This window comes from Mauremys reevesii, linkage group 5 (assembly GCF_016161935.1).
Source record: "Mauremys reevesii isolate NIE-2019 linkage group 5, ASM1616193v1, whole genome shotgun sequence".
In the NCBI taxonomy this organism is placed as follows: Eukaryota; Metazoa; Chordata; order Testudines; family Geoemydidae; genus Mauremys; species Mauremys reevesii.
In genome coordinates this window covers 138256702-138283228 of record NC_052627.1, presented here as the reverse complement: position 1 = coordinate 138283228, position 26527 = coordinate 138256702, and the positions used below count along the sequence as shown (strand labels likewise).

Below are 26527 nucleotides of genomic sequence, written 5' to 3'. Positions count from 1 at the left end.
ACTGACCACGTCCCCAGAGCTCAGCCTTGTGCTGGCCAGACAGCACCACGGGCAGTGGGCGAGGGTGCTCGGTCAGTGCTTCCCAGTGCGTTCTCTCCCCTGCCAGTCCCCAGCGGGAGAAGGGCACAGGGGGAGAGATGGGAGTCCCTGCACGGCATCCCAGCCTCCTGCCGGGCAGCGCAGTGCCATGGGCTGGCCATAAAAGCCAGCCAGGCTCCCCCTCCCCAGCTCACTGCCACCATCAGCCTCTCCCAGGAGGAGATCACCAGGGTCGAATCCTCACAGCCCCCATCTCTGGGGACCAGCTCCCTCTCATCCCCCCATTTCACAGTGACACCTCCTTTCCTTACCCTCTGCCCCTTCCCTGCCCGAGCACACGCGTCTAACCGTGAGCAGGGGCAGGGAGATGTAGCTGTGTTAGCAGAGAAGGGTTTTCCCCAGGGCTCAGGGACGGGGGACAAGGAATAAATGGAGCAAGTTCTGAGATAAGGACCAGGCTGTTTTCCTAAAACTCCCAGCACAAGGGGCCCCTCTCAGGGCTTTCGCTGGATGACTGGGAAACAAAATGGCAGATGAAATTCAATGTTGATAAATGCAAAGTAACGCACATTGGAAAACATAATCCCAACTATACTTATAACACGATGGTGTCTAAATTAGCTGTTTCCACTCAAGAGAGGGATCTTGGAGTCATTGTGGACAGTTCTCTGAAAACATCCACTCAATGTGCAGCTGCTTCAAAAAAGCGAACAGAATGTTCGGCATCATTAAGAAAGGGACAGAAAATATCATATTGCCTCTATATAAATCAATAGTACGCCCACATCTTGAATACAGCGTGCAGATGTGGCCGCCCCATCTCAAAAAATATATATTGAAATTGGAAAACGACTAAGGGGGGATATGCCTGAGATTTTTAAAATCATGACTGGTGTGGAGAAAGTACATACAGAAGTGTTCTTTACTCCTTCACATAACAAAAGAACTAGGGGCCACCAAATGAAATTAATAGACAGCAGGTTTAAAACAAACAAAAAGAAGTATTTCTTCACAAAATGCACAGTCAACCTGTGGAACTCCTTGCCAGAGGATATTGTGAAGGCCAAGACCATAACAGAGTTCAAAGAAGACCTACATAAGTTCATGGCCGATAGGTCCATCAATGGCTGTTAGCCAGGATGGGCAGGGATGGTGTCCTTAACCTCTTTGCCAGAAGCTGGGAATGGGCGACTGGGAATGGATCACTCGATAATTGCCTTGTTCTGTTCATTCCCTCTGGAGCACCTGGCACTGGTCACTGTCGGCAGACACGACACTGGGCTCAATGGACATTTGGTCTGACCCAGTCTGGCCGTTCTCATGTTTCGTTGTACAGGTATCAGCTGAACAAGGGCCTATTTATCCACTTTGGTTTCAGTGCCATCCAGATGCCATGTGGCAGCTGTTCTGGATTTGAACACATGAAAGATGCCCGGAAGGGTCAGGAGACAGGCAGGGAGATGGGGCTGACGGAAGTGGAGGGTTCGGGTGAGGATGTGAGGTTCAGTAGGCAGCTGCAGCTAAGCACCAAGCTCAGCTAGGCTCTCTGCTGCGACAAAGGAAAAGCTGGATATGAGTCAGCAGTGTGCCCTCGTGCCCTTGTTTCCAAGAAGGCTAACGGCATTTTGGGCTGTATAAGTAGGGGCATTGCCAGCAGATCGAGGACGTGATCATACCCCTCTATTCGACATTGGTGAGGCCTCATCTGGAGCACTGTGTCCAGTTTTGGGCCCCACACTACAAGAAGGATGTGGAAAAATTGGAAAGAGTCCAGCGGAGGGCAACAAAAATGATTAGGGGGCTGGAGCACATGACTTATGAGGAGAGGCTGAGGGAGCTGGGATTGTTTAGTCTGCAGAAGAAAAGAGTGAGGGGGGATTTGAAAGCAGCCTTCAACTCCCTGAAAGGGGGTTCCAAAGAGGACGGTGTTACGGAGTCCCCGGGCGATGCTCTGGAACTGCTCCCCACAAAGCCAGTCAGGACATTGGGGAGCCTCCTCTCCCATGGAGCAGACTGTCTGCAGGGCAAGAAGCTCACACGGCTTCACCTCCTGGGTCTCTTCTGGGAGCATGTCGCATATGCCCCTTTGTGCGCTTCCCACGCAAGTCTGTCCAGGCAGGTGTGAGGAAGTGGGAATGTTCGGCTGTGTGATGTGAATGCTGAGAGGACTATTGACCTGGGAAGGGTGCAGGGAGTTGTGCTGTGCCCATGGGCGCCGACTTATATGGGCTCCTGGGGCTTTAGCCCCAGGAATATTCACAGACAGGGGCTCTGCTCCAGCAATATTTGGAGCTAGGTTTCTCCCCTGCTGTGCGCTGCCGGCAGCCCAGAGCCTTTTAAATCCCAGCCGTGGCAGGAATCAGAGGGCTCTGGGCTGCCTGCCGCCATGGGAGCCCAGAGCCCTCTGATTCCCGGCCGCAGCTGGGATTTAAAGGCTCTGGGCTCCCGCGGTTGCAGGCAGCCCAGAGCCCTCTGATTCCCGGCGGCTGCTGGGATTTAAAGGCTCTGGGCTGCCCGCGCAGCAGGCAGCCCAGAGCCCTCTGATCCCCGGCCGCGGCTGGAATTTAAAGCGCTCGGGGCTCCCCGCGGTTGCCGGAAGCCCAGAGACCTTTAAATCCCAGCCGCGGCTGTGATTTATAGGGCTCTTGGCTCCCCGCCGCAGCGGGAAGCCCAGAGCCCTCTGATTCCCGGCTGCGACTGGGATTTAAAGGCTCTGGGCTCCCGCGGTTGCAGGCAGCCCAGAGCCCTCTGATTCCTGGCGCGGCTGGGATTTAAAAGGCTCTGGGCTGCCCGCGTGCGGGAGCCCAGAGCAGGCCGCCAGAGGATTCCGGGGCCCGGGGTCTTGGCGGTGGGGCCCTTCCGTTCGGGACCCGCCACCAAAGTGCCCGAGACCAGCGGCGGGAGCCCCCGCCACCGAATTACCGCCGAGGCCGGGCTGCGCCCGATGGCGGCGGGTCCCGCTTCTCCCCCGCCCATCCCGGGTCCCGCTTCTTCCCCCGCCCATCCCGGCCGCCGCTTCTCCCCCCCGCCCAGCCCCGCTTCTCCCGGCCGGCTTCTCCCGGCCCTGGTCTCTTACCGGCGCGTCGCCGGCAGGGCCTGAGCTCCGTCCCGCTCAGAGCCGCGTGGTGAGGCGGGGCTGTGAGCTCCAAGCCGAGCGGAGGCAGCTGCCCCGCCCCCTTCCCACGGCGCTCTGAGCGGGACGGGGCTCAGGGGCTCGGCCGGAGTCTCGGCGCTTGATGCGCCGAGGCTCCCGGAGAGGGGCGGAGGCGGGAGCCTCCGGTCTTCTCTTGGGGGCCCTTGTGGAGGCCGGGGCCCGGGGCAAATTGCCCCCTTTGCCCCCCCCCCGCTGGGCGGCCCTGGCCCAGAGCCCTCTGATTCCCGGCCGCGGCTGGGATTTAAAAGGCTCTGGGCTCCCCGCGGTTGCAGGCAGCCCAGAGCCCTTTAAATCCCTGCCGCAGCTGAGTTTTTAAGGGCTGCGGGCTCCCCGCGGTTGCAGGCTGCCCTGATCCCTTTAAATCCCAGCCGCGGCTGAGATTTAAAGGGTTCTGGGCTCCCCGCCGCAGCGGGCAGTGCAGAGCTCTCTGGTTCCCGGCCGCGGCTGGGATTTAAAAGGCTCTGGGATCCCCGCGGCTGCCAGCAGCCCAGAGCCCTTTGAATCCCGCTGATTGCCCCCTCCCCAGACCCCTGCCGCAACTGCCCCCCAGAACCTCCACCCCCTATCTAAGCCCCACTGGTCCTTGTTCCCCGATTACCCCCTCCCGAGACCCCTGCCCCTTGGGACCTCAGCTCCTATCTAAGCCTCCCTTCTCCTTGTCCCCAACTGCCCCCTCCTGAGACCCCACCCAACTTCCCCCAGGACCGCACCCCTACCTGTCCCTGATAAACCTCTTAGACTCCCATGCCTATCCAATTGCTGCCTGTCCCCTGACTGCCCCTTCGAACCTCTGCCCCATCCAACTCCCCCTGCTCCTTGTCCCTTGACTGCCCCCCGGAACTCCCTACCTCTTCTCCAACCCCCAAACCGCTTACTGTGCCACTCAGACCAGCGTATCTGGCTCCATTCAGCTCCAGACAGTTGCTGCCATGCTCCCCCATGGAGCCCACAGCCCTCTCCCACCCTCAGCACCTGCCTTCCAGATTTGAACACCTCAAAATTCAGGAGTGCTCAAGCTCGGTTTGGGCAGCTTTTACTTCATTTCTCCCAAATCAGTTTCCCCTGCAAGGTGCCAACTGAAGGTGTTGGAGAACAGAGAGATCAGGTGGCCTCCTAATGCCTGGAAAAGAGACAAAGGCCGGAGGAGGGAGTGTCAGTGCCTGTGCGGACTTCTGGGAAGTGCACGGTGTGGAAGGGGATGCTGTGATGCTTTAGAACATCTCCATACAAAGCCAGTCAGGACTCTGGGGGAGCCTCCTCTCTTGGAGCATACTGTCTCCAGGGCAAGAAGCTTACACCTTCCTGGGTCTGACCTCGGAGAATTCAGCATGCCCTTCCACGTCATGCACTTTCCAAAGTGAGTCTGCCCAGGCTGGTCCTGGGGCAACCAGAGGTCGCTGCACCCCAACTCCGCAGTCAGATGTGACTCTCAGCCAGACAGTAAAACAGAAGGTTTATTAGATGACGGGAACACAGTTTAAACAGAGCTTGTTGGTACAGAAAACAGAACCCCTCTGTCAGGTCCATCTTGGGGGGTGGGGAGCCCAGAACCAAGTTCTGGGTCTCTCCCAATTTCCCCAGCCAGCTCCAAACTGACACCCCCTCCTCTGGCCTCTGTGTCTCTTCTGGACAAGGAGGCCACCTGATCTCTTTGTCCCCAACACCTTCAGTTGGCATCTTGCAGGGGAAACTGAGGCACCCACACAGTATTCAGAGAAAATATTAAGAACATTCCCACTTCATCACAACAGATGCAACAAAATATAATACTGTATATTGAAGTAGGCAAGTGCTGCTTCTGACTTTCCACTTTTAATTGACCCTTGTAATCTTGTGGCACTGACGCGTTGTAGCTTCATTTTATATCGGCTTACAGGGCGGGAGCGGGGGGGCACCACCATTTTGGGCCCCACCAAAAATTATACAAACCTGCCGCCTATGGCTGGGACTTGCTGCACTGGGGAAGGGAGATACCTGAGACCCCAGGAGGGGGGTTGGAGGCCAGGTGACACCTCTGCCATGGACACTGAACAAAGGACAGAGGCTGGGAGAGGAGCCGGGGAGAGGCTGAGTGAGAGGCTGGGGGGAGTTTCAGTTTGGGAGCTGGCTGGGAAATGGAGGGGAGCCCCTAGGGGGCTTGGGCTTCCCAACAGGGCTGTGGCCTCCCTGGGGCCCACAGATGGACCTAACTAAGGGGGTCCTGTTGTCTGTACCGGCAAGACCTGTTTTGGACTCTGTTCCTGTCATCCAAATAAACCTTCTGCTTTACTGGCTGGCTGAGAGTCATGGTGAATTGCAGGAAGCCGGGGGTGCCGGGCCCGGACTCCCCCACACTCGGTGACAGCAGGGTTCTGGGGAAGCCAGAGGGTCCTGCACACACCCCCACTTTTCCGTTGGACGTGACTGTTAGCCAGCCAATAAAACAGGTTTAGTTGCTAGTTGACAGAGTGTCCGGTTAGAAACGGAGGCACCCACACAGTATTCAGAGGAAACATTACGAACAGCCCCATTTTGTCACATCTCTCCCCTCTTCGAGACCGAACTGAGCGAGGTCACTTTAGACAGTGACCTGGGGAAGTTTGAACCCAGCAACGTTTCCATGGGTGCCCCAGCATCTCTCCCATTCTTTGGGGTGAGTTGCACCAGGACAGTCCAGTTTCACCCCCTCCCGTGGGTCTGTTGTGCTAGATGGCGCTTGCAGGCTGCATGTGGGAAGGTTCATGCAGCCAGGGCCCTTTTGCCACCCCAATAGCCCTGGGGTTTAAACTGGGATTGGGTCTTTTCCCAGCGCTCCAGTTTGGAGGGCTGCAATTTGGGCTCTCTTGGTTAAGAGCCCCCAGCTTGACTTTGGCCACCCTCTGAACAGGTGTGTCTGTTCCCAGCAGCTTGGCCTCAGCCCTTTGCATTTGACACCGCCACGTCGGAGGAGAGTGGTCAGTATACACAGTAAAGCGCTGCCCCAAATGATACAGCTGCAGCTTTCCAAGGGCCTGCACCAGGGCTGGGCATTTTTTTTTTTTGAGGCCGCGTAGTTCTGCTTTTGGGGCAGCCGTTTTTTGCAGTTCCCCTTCATCACAGATGGATCTAGACTGTTCTCAGTGGTGGCAGAGGACAGAACAAGGAGCAATGGTCTGAAGTTGCAGTGGGGGAGGTCTAGGTTGGATATTAGGAAACAGTATTTCACTAGGAGGGTGGTGAAGCACTGGAATGGGTTACCTAGGGAGGTGGTGGAATCGCCTTCTGTGACAGAGCGATTCTGGCGGGACCCAACTGAGAGTGCCAAATCAGGACCAATTGCTTAAACAGGGCAGTTACAGCCCTAGGCTGGGGTTTTTCCACCTCTAAGGCAAACCAAACCAGCCAGACAAAAGGACTTTGGTCTCACCCCACTGGCTAACCACAAGTCACACAAGCAATTTCCTTAGACACTCCAGTCTCCCAGTATCACCACCAGTGCACTCGTCCTGGGGATAAATGGTTATGAAAACCAACACCCCAATAAAAGAAAAAGGTTCCCTCGATCCCAAAGGACCAAGCCCCAGACCCAGGTCAATATACACATCAGATCTTACCCACAAATCACGCTGTTGCCAATCCTTTAGAATCTAAAATCTAAAGGTTTATTTACAAAGGGAAAAAGGTAGAGATGAGAGGTAGAATTGGTTAAATGCAATCAATTACATACAGTAATGGCAAAGTTCTTAGTTCAGGCTTGCAGCAGTGCTGGAGTAAACTGCAGGTTCAGATTAAGTCTCTGGAACATCCCCCGCTGGGATGGGTCCTCAGTCCCTGGTGTAGAGCTTCAGTTTGTGGCAAAGTTCCTCCAGAGGTCAGAAGCAGGATTGAAGACAAGATGGAGATGAGGCATTAGGCTTATATAGACTTTTCCAGGTGTAAGAATCCCTTTGTCTTCACTGTGGAATTTTACAGCAAAATGGAGTCTGGAGTCACATGAGCCAGTCCTGCATACTTTGCTGAGTCACAAGGCATGTCTGCCTTCTCTCCATGGGTCCATTGTGTCCTTAATGGTCCTTAATGGGCCATCAAACAGGCTAGGCAGAGCTAACACCAGCTTGTCTGGGAGGCTTCCCCCAGAAGCACAGCACAAACTTGAAATACTGACAGCATAGAGCCAACATTCATAACTTCAACTAAAAATGATACAGACATACCGACAGCATAATTATAACCAGCAACCCGGAACCTGGTCTTAGACACCTTAGATGACCCCCTTTATCTAAGATTTGGTGCCACTGCAGGACCTTGGTTGCAACCCATGTTCTATATGGTCCCAATTTATATCAATAACGTCACACCTTCCTTAGAGGTTTTTAAGGTCAGGCTTGACAAAGCCCTGGCTGGGATGATTTAGTTGGGAATTGGTCCTGCTTTGAGCAGGGGGTTGGACTAGATACCTCCTGAGGTCCCTTCCAACCCTGATATTCTGTGATTCTATGAACACATAAGGAAAAATGTAGTGTGCGCTCAGTGACAGAGAAGCTCCTCCGAGAATCTGTTTCAGGAAAGGCTGAGAACTGTAAACTCAGTACATTAGTGAGAGGCAGCTTCACCCTTTGGTTAGCGTGAGAGAAGCCACTTCTGCAATGTAAGGGGATTATCTGGGCATCTGAGTGTTGTCTGCTGGTTCCAGGAACCACACCCCATGGGGGAGCGGCGCGAGCTAATGGCTGAGACCCAGATCAGACAGGGAGGGGGTGCGGCAGGCTGAGACTTTCAGGGAGAGGAGAATCTGACAGTCTTGTGTCTCCAAGCAGCTGCTGTTCACCCTGGGGAGACCAAATCCAGAGCACACCGAGCACACTTACTTCTGTCTACACATAGATCCTGGCTCGAATGCAGCTCTTGTCTTCTCCCTTTAATGTGCAGGGGAGACACAGTCTTCGGGCTTTGCCCTGTGATTCGCCCCTTGGCTGCCTTGCGGGGAGGAGCCCAACATACTGGGGATGGGTTATCAGACAGGGATGCTGTAGAAAGGCCCTTCTGAGCACACTGCTGCTGTCAGCCCCACTTTTCTCCTGCAAAGAATCATTTCCCCTCATTTCACTGCCTCGTTGAGTTCATATTTCATAAGTTGTTTTAGGTTCCTTTCCGCACTTAGAAATACTCCTTTGGGCCTGGACTTCACAAGCCCTAAATGTCCCTCTCAAGAAATGCTTAGGCAGGGGGGAAATCCTGCTCCCAGATCTCTCTCACAGGACACCTGCCTGGCACTAGAGTCACTCCTGATTTAGGGAGGGTCGCTTTTCACATTCGAGTTCAGGTCAGTTCTGACCTTATTTGGCCTGATTCCGCTGTTGCTGTTAACCACAGTCGGGGACTAGGAGGCTGAGCAGGTATTGGAATTGGGGGGTGGAGTTTCCTTGATCAGTGGCATTTGAGCTGTAACTTTCCATGGATACGTTTCTTCTTCTCCTTCAAGGAAACCCTCCCCAGACATCAGTCCCTTGGCGGCACAGGGCGCGGGGCATCGTTGTCACTGCTGTCCTTCTCCTCCTGGGTCTGGCCCTGGCCACGTCCCTCCTTGCTGTGATGCTTCTATGTAAGTTCAACTGCAGCTCCAAGCCCAACGTTTGCCAACTTCCATACAGGCCAGCTGGCTCGACTGGGGGAGGGGAACATATTTCAGCAGAATATCGACCATGTTTCCAGTGTGTCCCTCCAAATAAATCTCCTGCTCCAGGGAGTTCGAATGGAGCTGTAAGATCTTGCCCTGCTGGTTTGATACTAGCACAAACTTTCTAAGTCTAACGATGGCCCAGCACTGGCACAGGTCACCTGGGGAGGCTGTGGAACCCCCATCACGGGAGGTTTTTAAGGACAGGTTAGACAACCACCTGTCAGGGATGGGCTGGGTGAACTTCATCCTGCCTGAGCATCACCTCAGGACTTCAGATCACATGTGGCAGCCCCACATGCTCAACCTGCGCTCTGAGGGTCACGCTGGGTCCGTTCCTGACCACGTATCACCAGCACGAGCCTCAGCCCCGGGCGTCCTCATGGCACCATTGAAATGCCCTACGGAGAGACCGTACGGCCCAGTGGTTCGGACACTTGTCTGGGGCTCAGACTGCTGGGTTTAATTCCCTGCTCTGCCAAAGAGTCCCTGCCCTGGAGCCAGCGAACAGCTGAAAGCAGGGAGCTGGAGTGGAGAGCTCTTGGAGGAGAGGGGAGACAAGCCCCTGTTCCTTAGGGGCAGTGAGTGGCAAAGACGACTGGTGCCTCCCCATGCTGGGGGGCCACAATCTAAAGGGGAGGACACGTGACCGCCCCACGTATCTCCTCTGCCCAGCGACCCCCGCGCCCAGCCCAGGGCCACCATACACTCCCTGCCCTGCCAGAGTTACCTGTGGGGGGCTCTGTCCTTCTCCCGCCGCACCTCCCTCCAGCACATTCGGCCGCTCTCCCTGGCAGCCGGGCCCGGGCGAGGAGCAGGAGGGAGCCGCCTCTCATGAGGCTGAAGCCGGCTGCTCCAGGTCCCTGCTCTGTGACATACACCAGGAGAGAGCCCCGAACGGGGCCTTGGCTGTGCCGGTGTCCCTCCTCGGGAGGGAGGCTGTCCAAGATTAAAATAAAAGACGTCATAGAGAATAGCCTCGCACTCGGAGCATGTTCCTTCTCTGCGCGTGGCTGGTCTCCAGCCGCAGTTTGGTTCGGTCACTGACCTGCAGACGTGTGATTTCTAGATCTCCAGGCACAGAGCAAGCTGCAAGCGGTTGAAGAAGCGGTGCAGAAACTCCAAGTCTCTCTGCAGCCTGACAACGCCTCAGACGCGTCAGCAAAGGGTTCGGACAGTAAGTCGCAGGACGAGGGTCTTAGGCATCAGGGTCAGCTCCCCTCCCTTGGCCTGGAAACTGAGCACTCTCCTGCCTACAGGGATGGTGGGTGCCTGGCATCCTCCTGCTCCCCTCCATACACTTCCCTGCCAGGTGGTCCCGTCCCCCGTCTAACGAGCTGCTGCTCTGCACCTTCCTCTGCCAGCGGAGGCTCTGTTCCCAGGGACAGGTGGCTGCTCCAGGCTCCCTCCTAGCTCCCTTCCTGGCAGTGGCAGGCTGGCTGCATCCGCCCCAGGCTCCTGCGCAGGATGCCTAGTGGTCACCATCTTCCGTCCTTTCACTGTTGCTCCCTTCGCTCCATATTTTTCACCTTGGCCCCTGTATTGTCAGCGTTGCATTGGCGGGAAAGACGGATGCAGCTCATGAGACACACAGGGCCGAATTCAGACCCTGGTGTAAGCAGGACGTCAGTGGAGCTGCACTCGTGGCAGGGGTGGCTCCAGAGCCCAGCGGGGCAAGCACCCGCCTGGGGAGGCCCTTTCCCAGGGGGCGGCAGGCTGGGCCAGCGGACCTGCCGCAGTCATGCCTGTGGGAGGTCCACCGGAGCCCCGGGACGACCGGACCTGCCGTAGGCATGACTGCGGACGGTTCGCTGGTCCCGCGGCTCGGCTGGACCTCCCGCAGGCATGACTGCGGCAGCTCAACTGGAGCCGCCGGACCAGCGAACCGTCCGCAGCCGCGGGAGGTCCAGCTGAGCCGCGCGACCAGCGGACCCTCCGCAGTCACTCCCGCGGCTCGGGGGCGCCTCCCGGGCATGATTGCTTGGGGCGGCCAAATTTGTAGAGCCGCTCCTGACTCGTGGGTCTCCATTTGCCCCCCAGTCCCTGAGCCCTCCCTGTGCAGCTCCAATAATTTGGGTACCTGCCACAGTCCCATTGCTGGAGGCAGAGCGCCCCCTTGTGGCCACGTCTCACAACTGTCTGTCTGTCTGGCACAGGGCTGCACATACAAACCCGTCCATGGATCAGGTTATTCAGCGTCCAGTCAGAAAATGGGCCTGAACTAAACCCCGGCACAGAACTCGCCTGAACGCTGGGCTGTTCAAAATCCCGGCCTGGAGCCCAGTGCCAGGGCTCGGGGCCATGGATGTTCTTGCAGCCCCAGCTCTGCCCCATGCTGCAGGGGACCCACTCACAGCTCACAAGGGGGGAGCAATTGGGAAGAGGAGGCTGGGGAGATTCGGGGGACAGGGCTAGAATTCAGGAGAGCTGGGGTCAATTCCCAGCTCTGCTGCAAACTTCCTGTGTGATCTTGGGCACCTCTCCCTGCACCTCAGTTCCCCTGCAGGAAAATAATCTTTTATTTCGCCCACCTGCGTCTATTCTGACTGTGAGCTGTTGAGAGCAGGGACTGTCCCCTCCTGTCCGTACAGCGCCTGGCACACAGGGGCCTGCATGTGCTGCTCTAGTGCACGTGCTGATAATCAAGTGTTCTGCATCTCCACTGACGTCGCTGTGACTTTGTTCTAGCTCTGCAGCTATTGGATGAAGCGCAGGCAGGAGTCCGGCTGCTGAAAGCCCAGCTGGGTAACGTCAGTGCAGCGCGAGCAGCAGTGCAAGGTCGCTGCTGTAAGTACTAGCTGCAGTGCTGGCTGGTGCCGTTTCTGCTGGTGCTGAGGATGAACGGAGGATTTCAGGCTCCCAGGCTGACAACGCAGCACCTTTCACCAGCCCTGAGTTCTCTTCCATTAAAATCACCGGTGGCTGCATCTGGGTCCACACCGTGGTGATCGGTGTGGAGTTAAATTACACCCTAGGCCTCGTTAGCCTAATGGGAGCACCCAGCTGTCACTTCTTCTTAGATGCTCCAAACCCGTCAGGTCACAGGCAGAAAGTGACCCTGGCATTTCAGCGTATGGGGCGTTACTTTCAGAACTACCCCTGAGCCAGCGCCCCCAGCAGGGTGTTGGGGGAGGTGCCAAAGTGCAAAGACCCGAGACCTTCAGCACTTATGATAAATGAAAATTGTTGATGCAAAACCAGGAGATCTTCCACCTTGGGCAGCTACATTCCCCCTCCTGAATTCCCCCTGACAGCTCAGCTACACAGTGAGTCTCCCCTTTCCCGTTACAGCCGTGCTGCTCTGCACTGGGACCAGCACCCATGCTCCAACCCAGATGCAGCTGCATTTCAGTGCTGGGGGAGTGACCCTGGGGTGTCTGCTTTCTGCAGCGCTCTGTGGGATCCATCACGTGGCCACAAAAGTTACTTATTGTGATGCTGGAGAATCAGGATTCAGAAACTCCCTGGCCTGGGGGCAGCTGAAGGGCAGGGGAAATGCAGCACTAGAAACCCTGAGCTCCCTGCGTGTGTCCCTGTGACTTTAGCCCGGGCGTCTCACCTCAGTGTCTGCTCCTAGGTGACATGCTGAAAATGGGGTTACCCGGATGCTGGAGGTTTTACCGTGGGAAACTCTATTACTTTTCACAAGGAAAAAAGTCGTGGGACGAGGCCGAGCAGTTCTGTGTGTCTTGGAACTTACACCTGACCTCTGTCTCCTCCCAGGCGGAACAGGTGAGTGCAGGAAGCTCCTAGGGGCTTGGATAATGGGTCAGTGCCTTGTTTCACACCAGAAGGAGGTGGGAGGGGGCAGCTGAGGTTCCAATTCTGCGATGTGCCTTTTGGCAAACTATCGGAGAGGATGTGAAGCCTTAGTACCTGACTCAGGGGATTCACCCATCAGTTTAAAAGCAGAGATGGGCAGAGGAACAGAGCCAGGATCTGGGGTGCCGGGAGGAGGTGGGGAGATTTGGTGTCAGGCTCATTTCTGATTTTCCCTACTTCCAACTTAGCATTTCCTGCAAACCCAATGGCTTTTCCCAGTGAGGACCCCTTTGATCCCTCTCCCCAGGCCTGAGCTCCTGCTGGACAATCTAGAAGCCTGTATCTGGAAGGCTTGTGTGCAAGGGACCATGCACCTCTCAGAGAATCCTCTCTCCCCACGTGCCCACTGCAGCCCTCACCCCAGGCCTCTGTGGCACTTTCGGAGGAGGAAAATCCCACCCTCCGGCAGGGCCAGGCTTTGCACCCAGTTCTCTGCTCCGAGCTTTGCCTCCTGCAAGGGCAGGGGGCTGGTGTGACACAGATGCAGACGCAGACACAGAGCTGCTCCAGGGCTCCCTCAGGGTCTCCCAGCTAGTCACTGTCAGCGTTGGGGGCAGGACACCACGTCTCCCGCTGTCCAGTGCCCTGCTCACACCACCAGACGCCCTTTCCTCTCCCCCAAAATCTGTTCAGCCCAGGAAGCTGCGGCTGCATCCTGCAGCCTCTCTTGGGTGACCTGCACATGCTGCAAACTGTGTTGTGCAGGCGTTTCTCTCCAGCGAGACCCAGGGAGAAGCTCACTGGATTGGACTCACCGACCGGGAGACAGAAGGCAGCTGGCGCTGGGCGGATGGCACAGAATACAGAGCAGACGCAAGCAGGGGGTGAGTAAAGCTTGAGAGACGTGATTATTTATTACACGATTGGTCACAAGCTCTTTCGGGCAGCGTCTGTGCGGCCCCTGGTGTCTATGCAGCACCTGGCACAGTGGGCCCGATCCTGAGGGAGGCCCCCGGGCGCTGCCACGACAGCAGTGAATCCTCTCAGGAATTTCTGCTAATGCCCCTTTGCTTAGAGCAGGAGCCTCAACACGGAGTGTGTGTTCAGTGCCCACTGAGACCCAGGGCCAGAGCCTCCCCTGGGGTAACTCGGCATTGACTGGAATGAACCACAGGGATTTACACCAGCTGAGGATCTGGCCCCAAGTCGACTCAGTGCAGCCAGGGAGTCTGGAGTGGCGGCAGGTTCCCGCTCTCCTTGGGATTGCGCTGCGCTCTCCCCTCGGTCAGGCTGGGCACGGGGAGGCTGTGGTGCCGGGGCCATGGCCGGAGCCAGCTGCAGTCGGTGCAGTGACCTCAGGGGGCTGTGGGTGGGGCCCATAAGCAGGGCCAGGGAGAAGTTAATGGCTGGCCCCTGCTGCCCTCTCTTCCAGTTCCTGCGTTCCCATCTCGGGGGTGCCTGGGACGTGCTGTGCCACCTGCTCTGGTTCTGGGCACTGAGATCCGAGTTGCTGCTGCTCAGTGTTTGGAGCCACACACTGACTTTGGCTCTTTGCTGGCCTGTCAGGCGCAGGGCAGGTGCTACCCCCGGCCGTCAGAAGCCCTTCGTTACCATGGCCACAAGAGCTGTGGAGAACTCTGAGGGGTGGCCGGGGGGTGCATCGCTTCACCGCGTCATTGCTGGGTGTCTTGGTCCCCTGCCAACAACAGAGTCCGCAGAGCAGAACTGAGCTCAGGAATTGGCTGTGGTTCTCCCCTGAGACATTAACACTCTGATCTGTAGGTTCTGGGTGGAGAATGAGCCAAACAATCACGATCCAAAGAACGATGGTGGAGAAGACTGTGTTCACACCGACCCAAGATTCGGAATTTGTGGAATGATTACAAGTGCACTCAGGCCTTTCAGGTGGATTTGTAAGCAGGCCCATGGATAGGCCTGGCTGTGACATGCAGGTCCCAGCACCTCAGAAAGCGCCTTAATTTCCAAGCTATGGAGCATGTTTTCCAGCCACCTGCCGATGAGGAGCCCTGGGCACTGGAGGGGGCCGCATGGGATGTGCATCGCAGGGACGCTTTGTCTTGCTGTGATATTTCTGGCTTTAGCAGCGACAGCTGCCCTTATGCCGCTCCGTGTGACTGGCTCTGTAATTTGTATGTTTCCAGGTCTGTCACTGAATAAAATCCTTGGATCGTGGAGTTATTGTTTCACAATCACCCAATAAATAATGATTTTCTTGACTTCTGGTAGTCAGATCAGTTCATGCTGACAACAGCACCTCCGTTATCAGCCTCTTTGATTATCATGTCAGGGTTATTTCAGAGGCTGTGGATGGCATTGCGTTCTGCACGACTTAGGTTATGAGGCAAGCAATGCTGTTTTTCCACAATTTCTGCCTGTCCATGTCGGCGGAAGCATTCTATGTATAGGTCCAGACTGTCGTTGTGACCCTCAGGAGTCTACCAGAAGGAGGCTGCCAGACAACTCTCCAATACCAAATTCTACAGGCTCGTCTCATGGGGGTGCTCCCAGCCCCCTGTCCTGAGCGGCTCACGGCCGGGGGCTGGAAGGGATGTGCCCTGTTCCACCCCCTTCCCCCAGGCTGCGTCCCTACGGAGCTGTGTACACCCTGCCGCTCTTCCCCATCCCCCTCGCTAGGGCCATCAGCTCATTGGCACAGGGATGGGGGGGGGCAGGAAAGCACCACGCTGGGGGAAGATGTGGGGGAGGGGGAAGCTTGGCTGCCGCAGAACCAATCTTCTGCCTCCTGCCCCGCAGGAGGCGGTGGGGGGTGGGGCTGCGTGGGGCGGGGGGCCGGGATAGCGGCAGGCAGCTGCGTGCCTCTCAAAATCGGCTTGTGTGCCGTGTTCGGCACGTGTGCCGGGGGTTGCCGACCCCTGGTCTACAGCCAAGCACTGAGGTACAACCGTATCTGCTCCAACCCCTCAGACAGAGACCAGCACCTACAAGATCTTCACCAAACGTTCTCAAAACTACGATACCCACACGAGGAAATAAGGAAACAGATCAACAGAGCCAGACGTGTACCCAGAAGCCTCCTGCTGCAAGACAAGCCCAAGAAAGAAACCAACAGGACTCCACTGGCCATCACATACAGTCCCCAGCTAAAACCCCTCCAACGCATCATCAGGGATCTACAACCCATCCTGGACAATGATCCCTCGCTTTCACAGGCCTTGGGTGGCAGGCCAGTCCTCGCCCACAGACAACCTGCCAACCTGAAGCATATTCTCACCAGTAACTGCACACCGCACCATAGTAACTCTAGCTCAGGAACCAATCCATGCAACAAACCTCGATGCTAACTCTGCCCAGCAACACCATCACAGAACCTAACCAGATCAGCCACACCATCACTGGTTCATTCACCTGCACGTCCACCAATGTAATATACGCCATCATGTGCCAGCAATGCCCCTCTGCTATGTACATTGGCCAAACTGGACAGTCCCTACGGAAAAGGATAAATGGACACAAATCAGATATTAGGAATGGCAATATACAAAAACCTGTAGGAGAACACTTCAACCTCCCTGGCCACACAATATCAGATTTAAAGGTAGCCAACCTGCAGCAAAAAAATTTCAGCACCAGACTTCAAAGAGAAACTGCTGAGCTTCAGTTCATCTGCAAATTTGACACCATCAGCTCAGGATTAAACAAAGACTGTGAATGGCCAGTCAACTACAAAAGCAGTTTCTCCTCCTTTGGTGTTCACTCCTCAACTGCTAGAAGAGGACCTCACCCTCCCTGGTTGAACTAACAACCTTGTTATTGCCTGCATATTTATACCTGCCTCTGGAAATTTCCATTACATGTGTCTGACAAAGTGGGTATTCACCCTCAAAATCTCATGCTCCAATACATCTGTTAGTCTATAAGGTGCCACAGAACTCTTTGCTGCTTTTACAGATCCAGATTAACACAGATACCCCTCTGATACTATATCATTAAAGTTTTTCCAGAGGTCTCTATCCCTATCCAGATAGAATCCGGGGGGGCTGTAGCAGACCCCAAGCACTATCTCAGGGGAGCCTCTGGTAGCTTTCTTCCCCAAAGTGATTTTGACTCAAACAGTCTCTCATTTATCCATTGTAGCACTTTTAATCTCTTTACAGTCAGTCTATCTCCTCATCAATATACAACGCTATTGCACCACCTTTGCCTTCATTTCTGTCTTTCCTGAACAGCACATACTCTCCATTGTCTGTACTCCAGTCCTGGCTACTATTCCACCATGTTTCTGTTATCCCTGTAACATCTGGTTTCACTTCCTGCACCAGTTCCTCCATTTTGTCCCCCAGGCTTCTTGCATTGGTGCATAGACACCTTAGTTGTTTCCGCTCGGAATTGACAGGGCTCCTCTCGCGATTAGGCACAGTCATGCTACTGCCAGTATCACCTACTACTTGAGTGTTAGCATCATTGGTTTGGGAACTGTCTTTCCTCTTGATGTCCATATTCCTTCCCTCTGCTGTTCCTTTCTCCGTTTTTGTCTAGGGACAGGTAGTATCCCATTGAAGATCACCTGAGCCACCATTTCTTTAAGTGTCTTCCCCAGCCTGGCATCATCTCCCCTGATCCATTCCAGCAAGAATCTAGCAGTATCGTTTGTTCCCATGTGAAGGACAATCAGTGGATTCCTTCCTGCTCCCATTAGGATCCTCTTCAGCCTCAGGTCCACATCCCATAACTTAGCTCCCTGCAGACAGCTCATCCTTCTATTCTCTGTACAGGCTCGGGTGCCAGGCCTGTCCATTCCTCTTAGTAAGGAGTCACCAGTCTGTAGACCTGCCTCTTCCTGGTGTTGGTGCCATTCTCCAGCCTTCCTCCTGTTCCTTCTGAATGCAAGTCTCCTTGTATTTTGTTCTCCCTTGCAATCTACTGCAAGTCATCCTCTGTCCCCCTGGGGCTCTGAACTCTGGGTACGTACATTGACTCTTCCCCTCTTCTTGTAGGACTAGCTGCTCTTCTCTTCTCCCTGCCCTCCCACCTTCTGCTACTCCCTGCTGCAGCCTTCTTCACTTTCCAACTCAGCAAACCTGTTCCTGAGCTCTACTTCTCCTTCACTAGCTGGTCTTTTCCTCTGCCCGGTTCTCATCATAACGTTTCCACTGGCCACTTTACTCACCCAGCAGTCTCCCTGCCGCGTTCTCCAGTCCAGCTTGGATCTGCCAGTCCTAAGTTTTCCCTTCAGCCTCCTCTCACCTTCCCTCCATCATCTGCTCGAATCCCCTTCAAAACTCAACCATAGTTTCCACCTCCATCTCCAGACCTCGGCTCTTCTCTTCCATCAGCTCTCTCAGGCGGAGCTTCATACAAACAAGCTCTTTTCAGGTACCTGCACCAGGAACATGTACATCCCGCAGCTTCCACATCTGGAAATCTTCATTGTCTCTTCCATTGCTTGGGTCACTACCACTGCTGCCTCTGTGTCTGTCACACCCTTCCTGCCTAAGCACCTGTCAAGGAGAGACCAAACCCCACACCACACAAAAACAGAATGTCACCGCCCCTCCCCAAACTCTCCTTACAATCCCCATACGCTAACTCCCCTGTTCCCAGTTGTTTGCTGGCTTCTTTCCCACAGCTTGGCTGCCTTTGTAGGTCCCCTAACCAGGGAAGCCCCTCGCCCGATCTGATGTGATCACAGGCTCTGCATCTCTCAGCGCACGGCCCGTACCAGCCTCTGCAAACTGAACACAACAAACCAGCAAACTCTCCAGAACCCACTCGCCAGAGCGCGCATAGGGGTGTGTGCAGGGTGAAGCTCCCCATATTTCTGCTTGGCATGCCGGGGTGGGGAGGAGGAAGAGGGGCTGTGTCCTTCTCCCACTGACACTGACCCCTGTCACGCTCGGCCGCATCCCGACAGCCGGGCCCGGGCAGGAGTGGAGGGGCAGGACCAGCCACTTCTCATGTTGGCCGCTCAGGGTCTCTGCTCTGTGGAGCACAGCGGCTGCCTGAGAGAGCCTGGTGGGGAGGTGGCAGGGGCTACCCCATCAAGGCCAAGCTACCAGGGATGGGGGTCAAGCAAGCTGGAGTCCCCTGGCCCCCTGGCACGTTTCCGGCTCACTCAGCCCCTGTCCCCAACAGCAGGGCCCTGGTGGGGGTGACCCAGCGCCGCACCCCCTGACGGGCTTTCAGGCAGCTGCTGCATTGCACAGAGCTGCCAGGGAGACTGGCCGAATGTGCTGCGGGGAGGGGGAGGCGCGGCGGGAGAAGGACAGAGCCCCCCGCAGGTAACTCTGGCAGGGCAGGGAGTGCATGGTGGCCCTGGGCTGGGCACGGGGGTCGCTGGGCAGAGGAGACACGTGGGGCGGTCACGTGTCCTCCCCTTTAGATGGTGGCACCAGTCGTCTTTGCCACTCACTGCCCCTAAGGAACAGGGGCTTGTCTCCTCTCTCCTCCAAGAGCTCTCCACTCCAGCTCCCTGTTTTCAGCTGTTTGCTGGCTCCAGGGCAGGGACTCTTTGGCAGAGCAGGGAATTAAACCCAGTAGTCTGAGCCCCAGACAAGTGTCCGAACCACTGGGCCGTCCAGTCTCTCCGTAGGGCATTTCAATGGTGCCATGAGGACGCCTGGGGCTGAGGCTCATGCTGGTGAAATGTGGTCAGGAATGGACCCAGCGTGACCCTCAGAGCACAGGTTGAGCATGTGGGGCTGCCCCATGTGATCTGAAGTCCCTGAGGTGATGCTCAGGCAGGATGAAGTTCACCCAGCCCATCCCTGACAGGTGGTTGTCTAACCTGTCCTTAAAAACCTCCCGTGATGGGGGTTCCACAGCCTCCCCCGGTGACCTGTGCCAGTGCTGGGCCATCGTTAGACTTAGAAAGTCTGTGCCAATATCAAACCAGCAGTGCAAGATCTTACAGCTCCATTCGAACTCCCTGGAGCAGGAGATTTATTTGGAGGGACAGAGTGGAAACGTTGTCTATATTCTGCTGAAATATGTTCCCCTCCCCCGCCTAGTCGAGCCAGCTGGCCTGTATGGAAGTTGGCAAATGTTGGGCTTGGAGCTGCAGTTGAACTTACATAGAAGCGTCATAGCAAGGAGGGATGTGGCCAGGGCCAGACCCAGGAGGAGAAGGACAGCAGTGACGATGCCCCGCGTCCTGTGCCGCCAAGGGACCGATGTCTCAGGAGGGTTTCCTTGAAGGAGAAGAAGAAACGTATCCATGGAAAGTTACAGCTCAAATGCCACTGACCGAGGAAACTCCACCCCCCAAATCCAGTAACTGCTCAGCCTCCTAGTCCCTGACTGTGGTTAACAGCAACAGCGGAATGAGGCCAAATAAGGTCAGAACCGACCTGAACTCGAATGTGGCGACCCTCCTAAATCAGGAGTGACTCTAGTGCCAGGCAGGCATCCTGTGAGAGAGATCTGGGAGCAGGATTTCCGCCCTGCCTAAGCATTTCTTGAGAGGGACTTTTAGGACTTGTGAAGTCAGGCCCAAAGGAATATTTTTAAATGAGAAAAGGAACCTGAAACAACATGAAATATGAATACAACGAGGCAGTGAAATGAGGAAAATGATTCTGGGCAGGAGTACAGTGGGGCTGACAGCAGCAGTGTGCTCAGAAGCAGGGGTGGCAGGTTTGTAGAAATTTTGGTGGTGCACAGAACCCTGCCACCCAACTCCGCCCCCACAAACTCTGCCCCACCTGCCTAAGGCTCTGGGAGGGGTTTCGGGGGGGTGGAGGTCTGGGGTGCAGATCCTGGGCTGGGGATTAGGTTGCAGGAGGGGTGCAGGGTGCAGGCTTTGGGATGGAGTTTGGGTGCTGGGTGCAGGCTACGTGCTGGGACGGGGGGTGGGTGTGCTGGTGTGGGTGTGGGGTGCAGGCTGTGGGGTGGGGGTGGGGGCATAGGATGGGGTGAGGAGTGCAGGCTCTGGGAGGGAATTTGGGGGTAGGAGGGAGTGCAGGGGTGAGGGCTGTGGGGCTGAGGATGAGGGGTTCATGCAGCAGGGGACTCAGGGCTGGGGATGAGGATTAGGGTGCGGGGGGATGAGGGCTCTGGCTGGGGCTGAGGATTAGGGTGCGGGGGGCTGAGGGCTCTGGCTGGGGCTGAGGATTAGGGTGCAGGGGGATGAGGGCGCTCAGGGCTGGGGATGAGGATTAGGGTGGTGGGGGCTGAGGGCGCTGGCGGGGGAGGAGGATTAGGGTGCGGGGCTGAGGGCTCTGGCTGGGGTTGAGGATTAGGGTGCGGGGCTGAGGATCTGGCTGGGGCTGAGGATTAGGGTGCGGGGATGAGGGCTCTGGCCGGGGCTGAGGATTAGGGTGCGGGGATGAGGGTTCTGGCTGGGGATGAGGATTAGGGTGCGGGGATGAGGGCTCAGGGCTGGGGATGAGGATTAGGATGCGGGGGGATGAGGGCTCTGGCTGGGGATGAGGATTAGGGTGCGGGGGATGAGGGCTCTAGCTGGGGTTGAGGATTAGGGTGCGGGGGGCTGAGGGCTCTGGCTGGGGCTGAGGATTAGGGTGCGGGGGGCTGAGGGCTCTGGATGGGGATGAGGATTAGGGTGAAGGGGGATGAGGGCTCTGGCTGGTGTTGAGGATTAGGGTGCGGGGGGCGGAGGGATCTGGCTGGGGCTGAGGATTAGGGTGCGGGGGGATGAGGGCTCTGGCCGGGGCTGAGGATTAGGGTGCGGGGGGATGAGGGTTCTGGCTGGGGATGAGGATTAGGGTGCGGGGGGATGAGGGCTCTGGCTGGGTTGAGGATTAGGGTGCGGCGGGACGAGGGCTCTGGCTGGGGATGAGGGTTTGGGGCGTTGGTGAGGCTCAGGGCGAGGGTGGAAGGGCAGGGTAAGGGCAGCCTGCCTTGCCATTAGTGAATGGCAGGCGCTAGGACCCTGCGGCAGCAGACAGCAGTTCTGCCGGGAGCCGATCTCCGGCAGCACAGAGCAGGCAGGGGATAGGCGCGCTCTGCTTTTTGTCAGGCAGGGACGTGGCGCGGCGCGGCGGGGGGGGACACGCAGGGGGAGGGGTGGCAGGCAGGGGCTGAGACCTGCTCCAGACAGGGAGGCGGCGGGTGGGGGGGAGGCCCACGGGGGCCGGGGCCCGATCCAGGCAGGGCCGGGGGAGAGACCCTGCTCCAAATATTGCTGGAGCAGGGCACCCAGATCTGAGTATTCCTGGGCCAGGCACCGCACATGTATATAACCTGCCGCCCATGCTCAGAAGGGCCTTTCTACAGCATCCCTGTCTGATAACCCATCCCCAGGATGCTGGGCTCCTCCCTGCAAGGCAGCCAAGGGGCGAATCACAGGGCAAAGCCCTAAGTCCCGGGTACGTCTACACTACGGGACTATTCCGAATTTGCATAAACCGGTTTTGTAAAACAGATTGTATAAAATCGAATGCTCACGGCCACACTAAACACATTAAATCGGTGGTGTGCGTCCACGGTCCGAGGCTAGCGTCGATTTCTGGAGCGTTTCACTGTGGGTAGCTATTCCGTAGCTATCCCATAGTTCTCGCAGCCTCCCCCGCCCCTTGGAATTTCTGGGTTGAGATCCCAGTGCCTGATGGGGCAAAAATCATTGTCGCGGGTGGTTCTGGGTAAATGTCGTCAGTCACTCCTTTCTCTGGGAAAGCAACGGCAGACAAGCATTTCACAGCTTTTTTCCCTGGATTGCCCTGGCAGATGCCATAGCATGGCAATCATGGAGCCTGTTTTGCCTTTTGTCACTGGCACCATATGTGTACTAGATGCCGCTGACAGAGGCGATTCAGCAGCGCTACACAGCAGCATGCTTTTGCTTTTGCATGACAGCAGAGATGGTTACCAGCTGTACTGTACCATCTACCAATCCATAAATTGGTAAAAAGATGATCATGGTTACCAGTCCTTTTGCACTGCACCATCTGTTGCTGTCATAAGTGCCCCTGGCTGCTCTTAGCCAGGGGCGCAAAAGCCAAAATTGGGAATGACTCCTGAGTCAATCCCTTCTTTTGGTATCTAAAAATAGAATCAGTCCTGTCTAGAATTTGGGCAAGTGTACTAGAGAACTACTGTATCATAGAACCAGAGAGCACAGCTGCTCTGTGTCAGATCCAGCAGAAATTATGAGCTGTATGCCATTCACAGGGGGTGCTCCTGCAACAACCCCACCTGTTGATTCCGTTCTTCCCCCAGCCTTCCTGGGCTACCGTAGCATTGTCCCCCCCACTTGTGTGATGAAGTAATAAAGAATGAAGGAAGAAGACACAGTGACTTGTTAGTGAGAAATGAGTGGAAGGCAGCCTCCAGCTGCTATGATAGTCCAGACAGGACAGTAAGGAGTGTGGAGGAGAGGAGCCCAGCATCCCTCTGCTAGTCCAGGGGCAATTGAATCTTTTCTTTACACATGAAGGGTGGGGGCTGATGGATCTCAGCCCCCTGTTGCTATGATGACGATGGTTATCAGTCATACTGTACCATCTACCAGGAAAAATTAGGACCAGATGCCCTTGATTGACCTTACCAATGCTAATCAGCATGGTTACCAATCCTTTTGCACTGCCCCATGTGCCAATAGACTGATGATAAGGACGGGTACCAGTCATTTTGTACCATCAGCCACCCATGGCGGTGGGGGGAACTAGGATATTGGCGTTGAGTGCTGCAGCATCGTGTCTATCTGCAGCATTCAGTAGAGATAGGGTGACATGTAAAAGAGTCAAGAGAGGATTGTTTTCCCTTTCACTTCTGGGGTGGGTGGGGTGCATAGATTGCCGAGCTATGCCCTGACCCACCGCGGACATTGTGTTTGACCCTAGAAGCATTTGGAGCTCAGCCAAGAATGCAAATACTTTTCGGAGACTGCAGGAACTGTGGGATAGCTTGAGTCCTCCAGTCCATGGCGTCCATTTGATTCTTTGGCTTTCCATTAAACTTGTCACGCAGCAGTGCGCTGAGCCCCTGCTATGGCGTCTGTCTGGAGATTTTTTAAAAATGATTTTGAATTTCGTCTTCTGTACTGGAGCGCTGATAGAACAGATTTGCCTGCCCTTACAGCGATCACATCCGCATCATCCATGCGGGAGCTCTTTCTTTATTTTGATTTTTAACTGCATCGCCACTCGTGCTGATCGGAGCTCCACGCTGGGCAAACAGGAAATATTCAAAAGTTCGCGGGGCTTTTCCTGTCTACCTGGCCACTGCATCTGAGTTCAGATTGCTGTCCAGAGCAGTCAGTGGTGCACTGTGGGATACCGCCCGGAGGCCAATACCATCGATCTGCGGCCACACTAACCCTAATCCGATATGGTAATACCGATATTAGCGCTACTCCTCTCGTTAGGGAGGAGTACAGAAACCGGTTTAAAGAGCCCTTTATACCGATATAAAGGGCCTCTCAGTGTGGATGGGTGTGGCGTTAAATCGGTTTTATGCTCCTAAAACCGGTTTAAATGCCTAGTGTAGACCAGGCTTACGTCTCCCCTGCACATTAAAGGGAGAAGACTGGAGCTGCATTCGAGCCAGGATCTATGTGTGGACAGAAGTAAGTGTGCTCGATGTGCTCTGGATTTGGTCTCCCCAGGGTGAACGGCAGCTGCTTGGAGACGCAAGACTGTCAGATTCTCCTCTCCCTGAAAGTCTCAGCCTGCCGCACCCCCTCCCTGTCTGATCTGGCCCTCAGCCATTAGCTCGCGCCGCTCCCCCATGGGGTGTGGTTCCTGGAACCAGCAGACAACACTCAGATGCCCAGATAATCCCCTTACATTGCAGAAGTGGCTTCTCTCACTCTAACCAGGGCCACCCACAGGATTCAGGGGGCCTGGGGCAAAGCAATTTCAGGGGCCTCTTCCATAAAAAAGTTTGCAATACTATACAATACTATATTCTCGTGGGGTCCCCTGCGGGGCCCAGCACAAATTGCCCCACTTGCTCCGCACCCACAGGCAGCCCTGGGAAAAATAAACCTTCTGCATCTCGGCACAAACCCAGGTTTGAGAAAACTTCTTTACAAGGTATCACTGGTTCTCAGCATCAGCTAGAGCTAAAAGGCACTAAAGCTCATTAAAAGGGTTGGACAAATATTTTCCATCAAAACTTTTTCTGGATCGAAAACTAGGGTTTTTTAAAAAAGCACGGACAATGTCTGCTTTCCTTCAAAATTTGTTGTGTTTTTTTTAATTGAAAAGCTGAAATTAGTCTGCCAAAACCTGACTATGGTTTGGGGTTTCAGAAGTGTGTGGCCAAATATCTGCTGCTTGCTGTGTTTGATTGTTTAAAGAAACAATAAAAAAATTCTGCTTAAAAAAAAAATCCAAAACTTTTGAACCACCTCAGCTTGTGACCAAACGCCTGAGCCCATCCAGGCAGAGATTTTTCCAGGTTTCTGATACTCTGCTGGCTTCCTTGACTCATATCTGTCTCCATAACTTTGGGTTCATTTAGCTTAGAACATAAGAACAGCCAGACTGGGTCAAACCAAAGGTCCATCTAGCCCAGTATCCTGTCTACCGACAATGGCCAATGCCAAGTGCCCCAGAGGGAGTGAACCTAACAGGTAACGATCAAGTGATCTCTCTCCTGCCATCCACCTCCATCCTCTGACAAACAGAGGCTAGGGACACCATTCCTTACCCATCCTGGCTAATAGCCATTAATGGACTTAACCTCCATGCATTTATCTGTTTCCTAGAGACTGGCTCCATGGGGTCCCTCACAAACTGGAGACGGTTACTCTGGGTTTGTCTTTAGTATAGACTATGTACATACTCCATGAACTGAGCATTTGAGCTTGTTCCAGAATCTGGGATGAGCCTATGTTGTGAACACTGAAATGCTCAAAATAGCACATGCCTGTGAATGGACACAGGGTGCTAAAATTAAATTAACCCAGGGTTCTCAAACTGGGGTCAGGACCCCTCAGTGGTCACAAGGTTATTACTGGGGTCACGAGCTGTCAGGCTCCATGTCAAACCCCGCTTTGCCTCCAGCATTTATAATAGTGTTAAATATATAAAAAAGTGTTTTTAATTTATAAGGGGGGGGTCGCATCAGAGGTTTGCTATGTGAAAGGGTCACCAGGACAAAAGTTTGAGAACCACTGAATTAACCCCTCTGAAGCCTCAGGGAATGCAGGGGGGCGGGGAGGGTCTCGCTTGGTAGGGTTGGGAAGGATATTGCTCTTCTCATGCGATCCCTCCCCCAGTGGCTAATTTTAAAGAGCTCCTCCTGACATGAATCTCCCTGTGGCACTGAAATTACATACAGACTGTAATTTGGCATTTGAGAAGTGAAAGGGATGGGAGCCCTAGTGGAAAAGCTAACAGCTTGGCTCTTCTGCAAACCTCAAACTGCTGAATGAGCTTTAGGGTGGGGAAGGCTGTGCCTCCCAGACAGCCTGGCCCTGCCCCCTATCCGACCTCCACCCACTTCCTGCCCCCCGCCTGCCCGCCCCTACGCAGAATACCCAACCCATCCTGCTCCTTGTCCCCTCACCGTCCCGCAGTGACCCCCCCCCCCCCTCCTCCACCCTGGGACCCCTCCTCTGCTCCCTGTCCCCTGACTGCCCCGACCCTATCCACCCCGCTGAGTCCTGACAGACCCTCGGAATGCCCATGATCCAACCCCCCCATTCCCTGTCCCCGACCGCCCCACTCTCTGCCCCCTCCCTGTCCCCTGACTGTCCCTGGGACTCCCTGCCCCTTAGCCAACCCCCCTGGCCCCGGCCCCTTACTCCTGGCTCCCCCCTCACCCGGAGCCTCAGTGTATCCAGGAGCTTCCCTCGACAGCGCTAGTGTGGCTCCGGCGGGGCCGGAGCTACACCCGCTCACAGCCACGTGGTAGCGGGGTGGGGCTGCGAGATCAGGCCGAGCGGAGGAACTCAGGCCCGCTGGAGCTCGCCGCCCCGCCCCCTGCCCACGTGGCTCTGCGGGGGGTGGAGCCCGGGGCCGCGCCGGAGCCACGCTGCAGCTGTCCAGAAG

General features: G+C 55.6%; 3 protein-coding genes across 3 annotated transcripts in view; 2 read left to right on the top strand and 1 right to left on the bottom strand.

Moving 5' to 3' along the window:
* The window catches only part of LOC120406477 (C-type lectin domain family 4 member F-like), a 331059-nt gene that overhangs the window by 5241 nt on the left and 299291 nt on the right, over positions 1-26527 (top strand). The window lies entirely within an intron of this gene.
* Positions 1-26527, bottom strand: part of LOC120406480 (C-type lectin domain family 4 member F-like) — a 218224-nt gene that overhangs the window by 24432 nt on the left and 167265 nt on the right. The gene's annotated exons all lie outside the window — the stretch shown is intronic.
* Positions 12298-26527, top strand: part of LOC120406482 (C-type lectin domain family 4 member F-like) — an 82394-nt gene continuing 68164 nt past the window's right edge. The window contains exon 1 of the mRNA XM_039541374.1: positions 12298-12560. Within this exon, the coding sequence (XP_039397308.1) occupies positions 12411-12560 (150 nt within the window). The 5' untranslated portion in view covers positions 12298-12410. The remainder of the gene's footprint in view (positions 12561-26527) is intronic.